Source organism: Nannospalax galili, unplaced genomic scaffold (genome assembly GCF_000622305.1).
Source record: "Nannospalax galili isolate Female #2095 unplaced genomic scaffold, S.galili_v1.0 scaffold127, whole genome shotgun sequence".
Taxonomy (NCBI): Eukaryota; Metazoa; Chordata; class Mammalia; order Rodentia; family Spalacidae; genus Nannospalax; species Nannospalax galili.
In genome coordinates, this window is record NW_008360326.1 from 4,164,953 (window position 1) to 4,179,830 (window position 14,878).

Genomic DNA, 14,878 nt, shown 5'->3' on the forward strand with positions numbered 1-14,878 from the left:
ATATATAAAATCCTGAGAAATCTTTCCTAACCATTTCTCTCCCTCAGTCCTAGCCCCCCTTTTGGGCAACACTCATACATGGAGAACACTCCATTGTCTGCATGCTGCTAGAAGCAAGTAGCACCCCCTGCCCCCATTATCAAGCAGTGGACGGACAGAGGTGTGACAGGCTGAGCTTGGGTGGCCAAGCAGCTAGCTGGCTTCTTCATCCTGGGACCTCCTGACACCATTCTCACTCCTGGGGCCGGTGGCCCAAGATCCCCTTCCCCCAGAGCTCTAATGCCCTCCCCATTCCCTCTGCTTCTCAGGAACACTGAGTCCCAGTGGCCAGGTGGCTCTGCACAGCCCGCTTCCCCTCCCTGAGTCCCCTTCTCCTAACTTCATATGGACTGCTTGTCCCTTCCTACCTCACAGAATCACAGTGAGATTCAAAGGAAATTATAGAAGTTGAGGAAACATACATGGATGGATAAGGCACAGATAGGCTAAGAAAGCCCCTGGGAACACACAGCTAGTTGGTAGCAGAGCCAGGATTTGTACCCAGGCAAGTCATGATCTGACCCCTTCAGGGGAAGGCTGCACACTGAGAGCCTTTGTGCCGTTCCTACAACCCCCACTCACATTTCTCCTGAATACCCTGCCCTAAAGAACTCCCCGAATGGCCTGGACAGGGAGGCAGGCGGTCAGGTTCTAACCTGACTCTCACTTGATGGGTGTCCTTGACAGTGTATCATGCTGTAAGAAGAACTAATATTTACTGAGCTATAGTGTATGTGAGAGGCATTTACCTAAATGCATATAGATTACCATTGGAAGTTTAACAACTTGGGCTGGAGTCATGGCTCAGTGGCAGAAGGTATGTCTGAGACCCTAGGTACCATGTCCAGCAGTAAAGGAAAAAAAAATCTACCAGCCTTACAGGTAAGTAGGGAAACCAAGAGCAAAGAGATGTGAAGGGCACAGGCATGGTCGCACAGCTAAAAATAATGGGATGAGAGTCAAACTCAGGCACGAGGCATTTCCTTTCCACCCCAAAGAAAGACTGTGTGCTTTTTCTTCCCACCTGGGTGCCTCTCATTTTTGAGAACCTTTCCAAAAGGAGAGTTTGATTAAGTTAGGGCCCTGAAGCCTGGCCCCACTCCCTCAGTCAGGTGAAAAGAAGTAAAGAGAGAGTTCAGAACAGAAGATCACCTAAGGAGCTACATTGCTCAAGGAACACAGGGCTCACGAGGAACCTTCTGATGGAATATGCTCTCAGCCCTGGGCACAATCCCAGCTCAGGAAACAGGACTGTCACTTTCTGTAACTGGCCTTAGAGAACAGAAACCCAAGTTTCTGTGAGGTTGAGAAAAGTCAAAGGTCCATCCCTTGGCTATACAGCCCCTGCCTCAGGCCATTCTGAGAACCAGTGGCCCCTCTGGAAAGAAGAGCTACAATCTGCTTCCAGTGCCCCACACCAACACATTCAATTAATAGATGTGTAATTGTTTTCTAAATAAACCCTCTTTGACTGCATAATAATAGCAAGTGGAAGCATTTGATGAGAAAATGAAGTTATGCAGAATACATAGCTATGGTCCTCAGCTGATGAAACAATACTGGTTCTTGGGGCTTGTTAGGACTTTGTGCCACAGATGTGCGACCTCATGGACTCAATATCTGCAGTTCTCCCCAGATAGAACATGTGAACCCGCATACCCATATGTTTTCACCCTGGGCACAAGACCTGCCTCCTCTAGACATTGCCTCGACTGGCCTCCCTGAGGCTCCATAGCCAGCTAGTTCTTGGCTCCAGGAGAGCTGGGTGGAGAGCCTGGGCAGTCAGGAGAGACACAGCCCACATGGGTCCTGTCCCACCATGCCCTTCCCAGTGAGATCCAGCCCCATCCCGTTTGTGTACATTGGATCTCCTGAGCCAGGCAGGAGGGGAGAGCAGCCAGCATTTCCTGAGTGCCTCCCCTGCACCGAGACTCAGAGCAGGAGCTGTCTTAACCATACTGCCCATCTGGTAAACGATGGAGCTAGGATTTGAGCCTGGCACTGCCTGGTGTCAAAGTGCGCACATCTGCCACCAGCAGGTACCTCTCAATGCAAGCTGGCTCCCTAGAAGAGCCCAATGAATTCTAGGCCCCTTTTGTGGTTGGTGACACCAACTCCTTTCCCTCCCTACTGCCAACACACCCCAACCTGGCCAAGGCCACCCAGGAAGAAGGGTTCTGGTATAGCTCCCTCAGATAGAGCCTCTGCATGTCAAGACACTTCTTGTGCCCTGGAGAAAGGCCATGAAGGCCAGCAGTGGGCTGGGAGCTAGGGCACTACAAAGGGCTGGAAAAGGATGGAGGGGAAGATGAAGGCCCCATTGGTCTCAAAAAAGTTCAAGGGAAGTCATCTACCTCTGCTCTAATCACCAGCTCCTGTTCCCAGGGAAGGTGTCTCCTGCCAAGCTCTCTGCCCATGGGGAAACTGAGGCACACTAGGGTGAGGCACGTCTCTTAAACCTCTCAGTGGACACGCCTACTGAGCCCTCTAGATGTCATCCTTCCTTCTGGACTCCCTACCCACCAGCATCCTCGGCCCATAAACTTTGCCAAGGCAGTAGCAGCTCAGCCAACTACTTGAGTATCCCCTGTGTGGGACACTCCAGGCTCCTCAGTTTAGAATTCAGACATTTCATAGCACCCAGCCCATAGGCCACCCAAGACCCTAACCCTTCCCCACAAAGTGCCCCTGGCCGCCCAGTCCCTCCCGGAATTGCCCTCAGCCTCAGCTTGCCCTCAGCTTGCCCTCAGCTTACCAAGCCTCCTGAGGACTGATTGGACAGAACAGGGAAGGGGCAGACAGGCCACATCTGGATGCCGGTCTGAAGCCCCCTCCCCCAAGCCAGCTATGGCTCTCAGAAACCTCAGCAAGTGATGACTTCCTCACCCTCCTGACCCCTGTGCATACCTTCTAAGAAAGGGACACACACACACACACACACACACACACACACACACACACAGCAGCAGGCTCTCTCCCATCCCCCTTCCAGGGAGCCTCTGTCCACTACGACCATCTCCAGGCTTAACCTTCCTTCATGATCCCCAGACCTGTCTGCAGACCTCCAGAGTCCCTGGCCCTGCACACACCTTCCCAAAGATGAGTTGAGCAAGAGCAGGCCATGAATGGGGGGTGGGGGTTGGTAAGGATGGGGGACTTTAAAGGAAGGATCTAGAAGGGACAAAAGTAACTGAAACGTTCCCCTCAACACGGCTTTTTTAATATTCTAGATGACTGTTCTGTGTCCCCCAACTCCCTTCCCTGTTCTGACCCCTCCTCAGATTTATGCACTGACCTGCTGAAGGCAGTGACAAATTTCACCCCAGTAGTGGAGGCAAAAAGGCTCTCAAAAGAAAAAAACTTCTCAATGGCTTCCTCTGCCCACGGTGCCTGCACTCAATGGCAGGCTGAGGAAAAGGAGGGACTGAAGGACCCACAGAAGTAGAACCAGGGCCCTAAGACTCCAGTCAGTCTGCCCTTCTTTGGATACCCCCTTCACCCCAACCTTCCTCCCACTGCGGCTCTCAGCTGAAGAATAGGGATGCTACCTCTCGGAGCTAAAGCAGCAGTAAGGACCTACCCAGAGCATGCAGGACAAGCAGATCCACGTCATCTTCACTCGGTCCTGTGCCTCAGGCCTCGAGGGGGCCTGCAAATAACCCCCCTGAGCTTGTAACACCCACCAAGCGCGAAGAAAGGAGCGCCAATTCCTCAGCGGCTGGCTCAGTCAGCATCTGGGCCTCAGATTCCCTCTCTCCTCCTCCTCCTCCTCCCCCCACACCTCCCCCTTGTCCCAGCCTCCTCTCTCCTTTCTCTTCCCAGACTCCACTGGTGGCCAGGGATGGGGGGGAGTAAGAAGCTGGGCTTAGTAGGGGGTGTGAAGGGGACAGGGACATGAGGTGTCTCTGAAAGGCAGGGCTCTGTGAAGCCACGCCCTCCATAAGCATAGCACCCATGGAAACTACTGAAGCCCCCTCTTGCCTCTTCTAGATCTGGGAGTCTGCAGCCTGAGGTCTGCTCCAAAATGCAGACCAGTGCAGGGCACCACTCCAGAACCTTCCAGAACACCAGTGAACAGACAGATTCGAATGGCACAGTATGCACACCCTGGGGCTCCGTGGCGTTGGAACACATACTCATTTACATACAAGCAACTAGGACAGACCCCTCTGCCACAGGCAAGCTCTAGACCCAGGACAGGACAGGACTTAACAAAGGAAAAGCTGGTAAAGGGGAGGCAAGGCCCTGCCCCTAGGCCGTGGATTTCATCCCAGTTTTTTTCCTATTTCTTTCTTCCCCCTCTCTTTCTTTCTTCCAAACATCTGTCCCAGCCCTTCCTGCCCTCTGAAAGGGAACCCGCTGGAGGCTCCTGCCAGAGTCTGTTTTTCTTGACTGTACCCTGGGCCAACATTTGGTTTGCATTTCCCCACTTCCTCCTCCTCCTCCTCCGCCTCCTCCTCTTCCTCCTCCTCTTCCTCCTCCTCCTCTTCTTCATTCTCCTCCCCTCCTGGGCCCAGCTCTAGCCTTCGCTCCATTCCTCATGCAGTGCCCTCCCCACAGTGCCCTCTTCCCCCTAACCCTCTCTGCCCCACCACCTCTGACCAAAAGGACAAAGGCTGGAAAGAAGATAGGGTTCACAATCCATCAGAATCTGCCCCCAGGTCCCCGTTGTCTGGATCCACCCCCCCAAAAAAAATAATAAACCATCCCCCTCCCCCCCTTCCCTCCCCCTCTGGTCTGGCTGGATCAAGTGAGGAGTGGGTGGAGGCTGTGAATCACAGCTCTACACTGGAGCTATCCAGGGAGGGACAGGGGATCAGCCCACACCCTCTGTGAATAGTACACAGCAGGACACAGTCCAACTTCCAAACACACACAAGGCCAAGGACAGAGCCCCGCCCAGAGTAGGCACTTGGAGACCATTTGCCTGGACTGAGTCACTCAGTCCTTGGCCTGGGTTCCTATGTACACGTATGAGTATGCTGTGCATGCCTGGGCCACATGAACAAAGTGTTCCATGTCCTCTGATTCTCTCCCACCCACCCAGGACCATGCCTTGATACTGTCAATGCCATATACAGCACAACTCCAAGGTCACAGGGACCTGCCCATCCAGGTGTCCAGGCTCCTAATCCACAATCTAGCCAAGGTATTCACCTGGAAAACCCAGGAAATAACACACTCCCTCCTCATCCAAGAAAATCCTACCCCATCAGATACTCAGCTCCCCACAAGGGACTAACCATCATTACTTGGTGACTGGATAGGGAGAAGAGGATGCTGCTGAAGTGAGGTATCTAATTCTGGTCCTTCCTGGAGCAGATGCCTGAGTGGAGTCAGGATGAGGATCCCTCTACATCCTTTTCTAGGTCCTTCAGCTGAGCTGTGGGGCTGGCAAAAGTAGTCTGTATTCATTGCCATAATCTTAATGTCTGTCTGCAACCCCAGCCCCAGGTTCCCACACCTGCCTGCTGGAGCCAAAACTGACAGCAGCTCTAAAAGGAATCTATGTTCCCTGTGTAGCTGACAAAGCCACAAGGAGTGTCCACAAACATTCACCCCTCCAAATCCCTCTCTCTCCTGGCTGACAGCAGGGCTCTCTGAATGCCCTGATCCCTTCCTTTGCCATCACCACTCCTGCTGAATCCGCTTCTCCTAAGCCCCTGGAGATGCTCAAAGGTCCAACTAGCTCAGCCCTGATAGCCCAGCCACAAAAGCTCCCCTGCCTGCTCCCACAGTCTTCGACTGCTGCCATCACAAAAGACATGCCTCCCAGCTGCTATCTGGAAGGTTCTGAGAAACCACTTTGGAGTTTCTCAGAAAGGCTGGGAAAACAGGCCAAAGACCCAGTCTCAGGGACACCAACTTGTTTGGCCTCTCACATACCTTGAAGGGGCTCTACAGTCTCCTTCCCTTTGACCAAGAATATAAGCCAATAACTGTAGTGCTAGGGATCCCCTCAGAGGAACCTGTCTTCTAAATCCTCCCCCTGTCCCCCACCTTCTTTGACAAGGCCTCTCCTGTATTTTAACCCTTTCTTATGAGGAAGTCTTTCCTATTGCCTAACAACTCTCTCCCTGTTGACTGTTAAACTTAGCCTTCACATCTCTATGTAATGATTCTCTTCCAGCCTTGTTTCCAGTCCTCCTTTATTGCCAGCTATGTGTTCCCTGAGCCAGCCATGGGAGAGTTCCCTGGACAAGGATGTGCCCTGTGTTTGTATCCCTTGGGCCTGCTATACTGCAGGCTCCAGGGCCTGTTGAAAAACAGATAAAACATGGAAGGACAAGATGGCTCAGTTGGTAAAGGCATCAGCTACCAAGCTTGACAACCTGAGTTCAATCCCTGGAACCCACATGGTAGAAGGAAAGGACTGACTGACGCCCACAAGTTTTCCTCTGACATGCGCACATGGGCCATGGCATATAGATAGATAGATGATAGATAGATATAGATGATAGATAGATAGATAGATAGATAGATAGATAGATAGATAGATAGATAGATGATAGATAGATAGATAGATAGATAGATAGATAGATAGATAGATAGATCAGATAGATAAGATTGTTTAATTGGACTAATCAGTCATCAGGTCCTAACATCTCCTGCTGTTAGCATCTCCTATTCCTTCCCATATCCTCATTCTCTCCCCTCAAATAGGCACGGGCAACCCTACCTACCACCTTTGCCCAAGCTTGCAATGCCCATCCATCCTTAGGCCCCTGGGTCTCTTTTACTGCTGGTCAGGGCCTCTGAGCTCCAGCAGGTGGCAGGCTCACTGCGGGTTTGCTCATCTTGGGAGCCCCATCCTGTGCTTGGGGCCTGAGTGCAGCAGATACCAGGTACACACTGGTAAGCTGGCTGCTTCCCTGTGGGTGACTCCAAGACCCTGTGAGCCCAGCCACCATCCTGTGCCACCCTGTCCTTAACCCCCATCCCCAGAGAGCTAGGCAGCAGGTACTGGCTTCCTTCCTGCCCTCCCCTCTGCAGTGGAGACCTCCTGGCTCCTCCCTCCAGCCCCCTGCACTGCAGCCAGCTGAGGAAACAGGCCGTGTTGTGGGCTCTGCATGGGCTCTGGACCAGTGGTGGCTGCCAGAGATCCAGGAAGGGTCCACAGTCCCAGAAATGAGCTAATGATCTTGGCTGCCTAAGCCTGGCTCCCTCTACTCCTCAGTTTCCTTGCCTGTAAAATGGTCAGGCAAGATGGTCTCCTAGGTCCCTCCCAGCTCTGTCTTTTGCCTTGTTAAAGCTTCCCAGAGCAAGGCCCTAGAAACAAGGCTATCTCCGCTGTTGTCTCCCTCAGCTATTACCATGGCACTGAGCCACCCCTGTCCCCACCTGTCACAAAAGTTGAAGGTCACAGAGCATTAGAGCTGTGTCAAGCTAGCTGGTCCAAGGGCCACAGCAAGAGACTTCAGGGCCTGAGAAAAGGTAAAGGGGGTGGGGGGCAAGCAAGAAGCCAGCTATGGAGCTTGGACAAAGAGCCCTGGGCTCCAGCCATGGGGGCATGTGCTCGCATGTACTCTAATGTCAGCTTTGGACTTAATCAGAAAAGACCCAAATCTATGTTCTTATATTAAAACTGGTTGCAAAATATGACAATTGAAAATTTTAAAGAATTTGCTTCTTTTTTTAACTCTGAAGAACAAATTAAGTATCTGCCAGGAGACGCTGACCTTTGGGACATTTGTCACCTCATCCCAGGTCCTTGTGGAACAGATAATGACGCCATGGTCAAGGGCAGTGGTGTGACCTCCATAGCCCATGACTCCCAGACCTCATATTCACCTAAGCACCACACTCAACAGACATCACAAGTCAAAAGGGGCCCTCAGTTTTCTCCTACAACTCTGCAGTGCACTTTTCACCCTGAGGCTGTGTACCCTGAAGCCTTTCTCTAAGCCAGAAGAGGGTACAGAGGGCTGGCTTCCCCATAAATATGTAGCCATAGATCCTTACAGCACTGTAAGCTCTCAGCTGCTAGATCCACATCCTCTGCCCCTCAGACTCTGCCAACTGCCTCTAGTCCAGAACTGTATGCCCTCTTTAAACCACCTGCCAACCCTCATCTTACAGATGCAAGAAGTTGAGGCACAGAGAGGTTTAACAACTTGCTGGGATCACACAGCTAGGATGTGAACCAGTGGAACCTGAGGCATCTGATTCCCCATTCCTGGAGATGGAGGATTGTCTCATTGCTCCAGGAGCATCACAGTCACCCAGGACCAGGAGTCATGCTCCCATTTTTGTTGATTTGATAACTGTGCTCTCTACTCCTAATCAAGGGCTGGCAATGAGGCTGCGGGAAGGGGGTCAGCTGCCCAGGCTTGGGTCTGGCTCAGCCAAGGTGGGATGCAGAGACATATAAAAGGAAGAGCTAAGATCAGCGCTCCTGCAACATGGCTCAGGATGAAACCCGCGGGAGAAGAGCTGGTAAAAAGAGAGCTGGGTGCTACTGCTCCTAAACTCATTCTTTCAAACAAGCTATGCCACCTCCTCCTCTCTACAGGAAGTCTTTGTGGTCTTTGAGGTTTGGGGAGCTAGGACCCCTGGCAGAACCTCTATATACCGCTGTGCTGAGTGTTCATGGCACAGTGGTACAGGCAAGAATTGAATGGGGTATTCTGCCCCACTCAGCAAGCCCTGGCATAAGATTCCAGCCAAGAGCACCACACACTTGATGTTCACTGAGGCCCCACATGGACTAGACTAGCCTGGGCCCTGCTCCACCCCCATACCCACTACCCCTCTGAGACTGAGGTTGCTCCCTTGCACTCCAGAAACCTGGGTGCTCCATGGGGGCAAAGGTAAAATTCCAACCAGGCACCATTTGAGCCTCAATGGACACAGGAAGGAGTCTAGACACATCCTTCACCCCCCTTCCCCCACCTCCCTCCACCAGCACCCTGGGTGGGGACAGTGTCTGGGCCCAATTCTGATAATTTTTATTAAGCTCCTTCCCAGAGCTCAGTTCCATGATCTTGATCTCTTTCCCAGCTCTAATTTCCTGCCTGACTCCGGCCCTCAAAGGCTGCAGGAGGCAGCTGCAGCTGCTTATCCAGCCGGGGTTGAGTCCTGGCCTGGGAGGAAATAGAGTGGGGTGAGGTGGGTGGACCCTTTCCTACTCTGCAGATGAAGAAGGGTTATTACTAGGTGGCTGGGGTCCACTGACCTGGTCCTGGCTAGCCATTTCTTCCTGCAGAGTTCCTGTCTCCAAAGCCAAAAATCCAGTCTCTGCAACATCTGAACTCAGAGCCCACATGATAGTGGCTGGGGCTCTAGTCCTGCACTCCCCAGTGGCAGTGCCTGCCTCCCAGCCAATCCCTGGGGATGATGCATTTTGCTGGAAGATTTCAAAGTCTATCTTGATGACTGGAGCAGAAGCCTGCTGGCACCTACCCGCACTGCGGAACAGCAGAAAGTGAAACTGAGGTACTGAGGCAGCACCTGTGAAAGGCGCTAGAAGTTTAAGCTCCTGAGGAAGTGGGAGGAAGAAACAGAGAACTCTCTCCTTGCCTGCTCAAAGAAGGCAAAAGGGAGACCAAGATAGAAACATCTTTCATTTTTGTTGAGCACCTTCTACAGAGTGACATGCTATTAAACACCCTACATGAATTGCCTCACACTCAATACAGCAATCTATGTGGGAATTTTTATTATCCCCATTCTACAGATAGGAAGACTAATTAAGCTGTTACTTGCCCAGATCCTCAGCTTAGTACATGGGAGAGCTCGAACTCAAAGCCAGGCAGGCTGGCTCCATCACTGACTCCCTTAATCAGAATGAACCACTATGTCCCCCATTCTGGGGATGACCTAGCTCCCCAAGGGAATGGAGAGTGGGTCTAAAAGCCATGGCCCTCAGCCTCTGGATGCAGCTCCTCCACATTAGAGGTTCCTGGGGGGCTCTAGTCATACCCTTGGAGTCCCCTTCCTCTCCAGAGAAGTCAAGACTTCTAGCCACGTTTCCAGTTCCTTATTCTGGCCACTCCCCACCTCACCCACCCTGACAACACTGCCAAAGGTTTCTCTGGGAGAGCCGCAGGGAGAAGGATGCTCAGTCAGGGTACATCAGCCTCAGTACAGTAGGTCAGGCAAGACCCACACACACACCTGCTGCTCCCTCTCTGGGACCCCATCCTCTCCCGATCCAGTTCCACTGTCCCTCTGCCCTCCTGAATAAGGGGCGGTCGGACCCAAAGCCCATCAGAGACCACTCCTATGCATTTTACTTTGTTGCCTCCTTGCCTTAACTCTGCCTCTGGATTGAGAAGAGGGTTTTCCAGAAACACACCTTCTCTTCTGATAGAAATTTCAAATGGAGCCTCCAAAAATGGACCCCTGTACCCTAATCTCTGGGACCATTCCAAGACTATCCTTCAGACTTCTGAGGCTGAGGATATCCACTGAGGAGAGATAGCTACTCCCCCTCCTGAAGCAGCCAGCACGGACCAGAGCTCCCCAGGAGTCCTCACACTGATGACAACGGTCACACCATGATGCTGTGTCCCTGAGGGTGGGAGGTGATCCATCAAACTGAGGGAACTGGGGAAAAGGAGACGTCTGCTGGAGGGCTGGAAGGCGCCAGGTGTGGCGGACTTGTTACCTGGCTGCGAAGGCAGAGGCGCAGGGGCAGGAGGCACGAGAAGAGGTACTTGCCCCAGCGGATCACACAGGAGAAGCACCAGCTCAGCCGAGTCATGTTGCCCCGGAGAGTGGGTGCCCAGGGCATGCGGGTGGCGAGGGGAGACCAGCGGCACCTGGGCACAGAGTTGGGGACTAAGGGGCTGAAGGCGAGCGCCCTGTGCCCGGGATCTCCCCTCAGGCTTCATTCAGTACTGGAGGAAGAGTCGAGATGCCCTGCCCCGACTAGAGAGAAGCGCGGGGCAGCGGACCTGCGGCGCGGCGCGGCGCCGGCCTGGCTCCATCTCCCCCGGGCCCCTGCTGGCGGCTGCAGGGCGCTTCCACCCTCCGGGACTTCCTCCGCGGCTCCCTCTCTCCTCCCTCCGCGGCGACGTGCCAGCCTCCAAACTCCGCCGCCTGCTTCCCGGGCGCAGCACCCCAGCAACTTGTGAGGCGGTGGGGACCCGGCAGAGGCGGTGCCAAGCGCGGAGCGGCAGTCTGCGGGAAGGAGCGGCGGCATTGTGCTCGCACTGCAGTGTATGAGTGTGTGTGTGTGTGTGTGTGTGTGTGTGTGTGTGTGTGTGTGTGTGTGTGCGTGTGTGTGCGTGTGTGTGTGTGTGTGTGTGTGTGCGCGCGCGCGCGTGTGCACGTGTGGATTCCCTCCAGGGCGCCTTTGGAGTCCCAGATTGCTCCCCAGAGCATAATGTGATTAACTTAAACGAAGGCTTCCACTGCCCAACAGAAACCTGTGTGTGCAGGGCTCAACCTGGAGCCTCTGACCCTGGCCACACCCCGACTCTTCCCTGCCGACTGGGGGCTTGAGGATGCCAAGAGGAACGCCTGCACCCCAACAGGTTGGAGGGACCGCGCCTCCCTCCTGCTGGGATGCCACGCGCTCCTTTCCTTTTGTGCTACCAGGTGCACGGCACCCGGCAGAGCCTTTCCCAGCCTTTGCAGGGGCTCCAGGCATCCTGAGTTCGGGTCATTTCGGGAATAGTGTTTGGGGGTTACCACACTGGGACCTTAGAACAAGACCCTAGAAAGAAAAGAGAAGAGGCGGAGGAGCTGTGCTCTAGAGAGAAACAGGCAGACAAAGGCAGAGAGAGCCAGGGGCCTGGGAGCAGAGGAAGGGAAAGGAGGGAGTCAGCACTGAGCCTCACTGGCTCGCTCGTGGCTGCTGAGAAACTGAGCCGGCAGGAAGCCAGGACCTGGGAGAAAAGGGGCGGGGTGTTGTAGCTGCTTTCGCAGCAACAGGCCACTGGGGCCCCAACCTACCCACTCCCACCACTGCAATCCCGGGCCTAGACTCCCCACCCACCCCCACCCGGCCCCCCAATCTCAGGGTCAGATTTTCTGGTTGTGTTCTGCTCTCTTCGAACTTCTCTACTTCACCAGGGTCTTTTTCAACTTGCAGCTAGAGAGTGTTGCTAGCTGCCTTGGCACCCCCAGACTCTTCAGCAATGCAGAGGGTTTCTTGGGCCCTGCCCTATCCTTGTTTCCCTGCCCTTGGACAGACAAGGCAGGTGCCTGGTGGGAAGGACCACAGAGACCAACCAGCCAGGAGAAGGAAGAGGTAACTGTGGGTGTGTGGATAGAGAGGACTAGGCAGACATTAGGATGGCCTCTCAACCCTAACCATCACCATGATGAAATCCAGATGAATGATGGAGAGGCTATCCCCAGATGATGTGAGTCTATCCCCAGAAAGTTGGCCTTTGTCTATGCCCACTCTCCCCAGAGAGGTGCCTGGCACAGTCCAGTTCCAGGCCTGTGGGGAGCCTTCATCCTCCACAGCTTCCCACCTGGGGACCACAGGAAACAGATCAGGGGTGAGACTGGAAGAAATGGAGTTTAATTCACACAATGTGGCATAAAGCTTAATTAAAAGAAATCTCTTGAATTTTTTAAAGATTGGAGGAAGTTCCTCAGATAGCCTAAGGGAGGAAGGCAAGATGGCTTTTTCTTCAGAGAGTATGAAAGACATGCCACAAAACTGGAAAGTAAAAGAGAGAGGATAGGCTGGAAGATAAGAGGTGATGGCAAGACCCAGCCCTCTGCAGTCTGGTACCCTGTGGGCCAGGGCTCAGAGGCAGAACCCTTCATTTCCAGACTCTGTCCAGCAAGAAGCACCTGGGGCCAATAACCCTCCTCAAAGAGAGGGAAGAGTGGGGTCCACAGGACAGGAAACCAGGCTTGTTGATGCCTGAGAGTCCCCACAGCTTTCTCCTCATAGCTGTATCCCAACATGCCCCCAGGTAGCTTCAAGTCAAGGTGATCCTCCACAAGTCCTCTGTCTAATGCCACCTCTAAGAAGAGTCGGCTGCAGGATCTCCACATGTTCCCAAAACCATTCTATAGCCCCCTAGAAGGTTCTAGCAAGTACCCTTTTTACTTGTTCTTTCAAGACTCCAATTCTCAATAGTCTCCCAGTCTTGGCGCCCTTGCTCCCTCAAAACACTCAGGGCACCAGAAATGGCATCCAGCTCACAGAGGCTTCTTGATATACTTCCCTCCTCCCTGGCTCCCCTTCTAAGACCTCTGAGAGACAGAGACACAAGGTTCCTCATTCATAGATCAGATACACAGACCTGGGAGACCATGGGTTAGAAGTGAAACATGGTGTGAGAGATGGATTAGGTAAGTCTAGGTAGGACTGTCTGCCACAGGCCTTCACCAGCAGACCCCACATAGAGACTTCTCTACTGTCTTTATGTGGGGACCCAACAGTGTCCCCTAGTTTTTCACATCTTCCTCCTCAGTGATACTTTTGTTACATGTGCATGCCATAGTGTGTGTTGAGGACAGAGGACAACTTGCAGGAGTCGGTTCTCTCTTTCTATGATTTGAGTCCCAGGGATTGAACTCAGGTTGCCAGACTTGGCAGCAGGTAACTTTACCCCAAACCCCACTGTGTCATCACACACATATTTGAAGAGCTCGGGGAATGACTGAAGACCCCTGTTTCTGTACATGAAATATGACCTTCTCCAGGCTCCCACAGACTCAGAGTCCTGTCTTCCAGCCTTGACACCTCCTGCCCTTCCTCTCCTCGGTTTCCAACCCTACTAGAGTCCAGACAGGCACAGAGTAGGAGGCTGTGCTATGGGTCCATCACATTGGAAAGAAAAGGAATTTCTTTCTCCACTGTGATGGCTAATATTATTTATCAACCTGACAGAATCTAGAATTACCTAGGAGACAAACCCCTGGGCATGTTTGTGAAAGAGTTTCTAGATTGGGTTAACTGAGGTGGGAAGACTCACCCCAAATGTGGGTGCCACTATCCCATGGGCTGAGTTCCCAGACAGAATAAAAAGAAGGAAATAGAGACCCTTCCTCCCACAAGTGGCTTTTGTCAGATTTTTAAAGAATTATTTTATTTTTTATTTATGTATGTATGCGTCTGCCATGTGTGTGCAAGTGCCTGCAGAGGCAAGAAGAGGGCATCAGATCCCCTGGAGCTAGAGTTACAGGCAGTTGTGAGCTGCCCAGTGGGGAGCTCGGAACCAAACTTGGGTCCTCTGGAAGATCCAAGTGCTCTTAACCTCTGAACTATGTCTCCTGTCCCCTTGTCAGGTATTTGATCACAACAACAAGAAAAGTAACTCATACATCCTCCACACCCCACACATGTTCATGCAGCCAAGGCCTGGATTCTGGGCTGGGGCCAGGAAGCAGGTTCTAGTCCACAGCTTGGTGGGGTGAGGCCACCCATGTTCTGTACCCCCTGCCCTCCCCTCCCCAACATATTCTTGGGTCAGGGCCAGGGAGCTCCCCTTTTCCCACAGAGAGGCAAGGGAAGAAGGAAAAGTTTCCCAGAGGGTCTAGCACAGGTGTTGGGAAACAAGAGAGCCGGTCATGGCCCAGTGGTGCCCTGGGACAGCTGTGGGAGGAAGGTCTACCAGGCAGCAGAGCACAGAGCCTCCTCTGTGTCGGGCCCTCAGGGCTACAGTGCCCCTGGTTGGTTTTGTCTTCAGGGACAAAAGCAACCCCTGTTCAGGGAGAATCCCTTGAGCATCTGATCCAAGGCTCCGGATCTCACTTTCACACCTAGAGAGAGATGTGCAGGCATGGCTCCCCAGGGACTCCCCCAACCCTTCATGAAGGGCTCAGCTCCAGCCATCCCCTCTCTGTCCCCATCTGCCAACTGCTCACAAGAAGAGCTAGCTTCCCTACCCTCCCTCATGGTGCCCCTATGGCTCCAGGAGGCTCT

At 53.1% G+C, this 14,878-nt stretch overlaps 1 protein-coding gene across 4 annotated transcripts in view; it reads right to left on the reverse strand.

Moving 5' to 3' along the window:
- The window catches only part of Tns1 (tensin 1), a 209,401-nt gene extending 198,650 nt beyond the window's left edge, over window positions 1–10,751 (reverse strand). For 2 of the 4 annotated variants that reach the window (XM_029559978.1, XM_029559977.1), the window contains exon 1: window positions 10,649–10,751. In XM_029559978.1, the coding sequence (XP_029415838.1) occupies window positions 10,649–10,744 (96 nt within the window). In that variant the 5' untranslated portion in view covers window positions 10,745–10,751. The remainder of the gene's footprint in view (window positions 1–10,648) is intronic. The other 2 variants (XM_029559984.1, XM_029559981.1) reach the window with 2 other exon arrangements.
- Window positions 10,752–14,878: the final 4,127 nt, after the last annotated feature.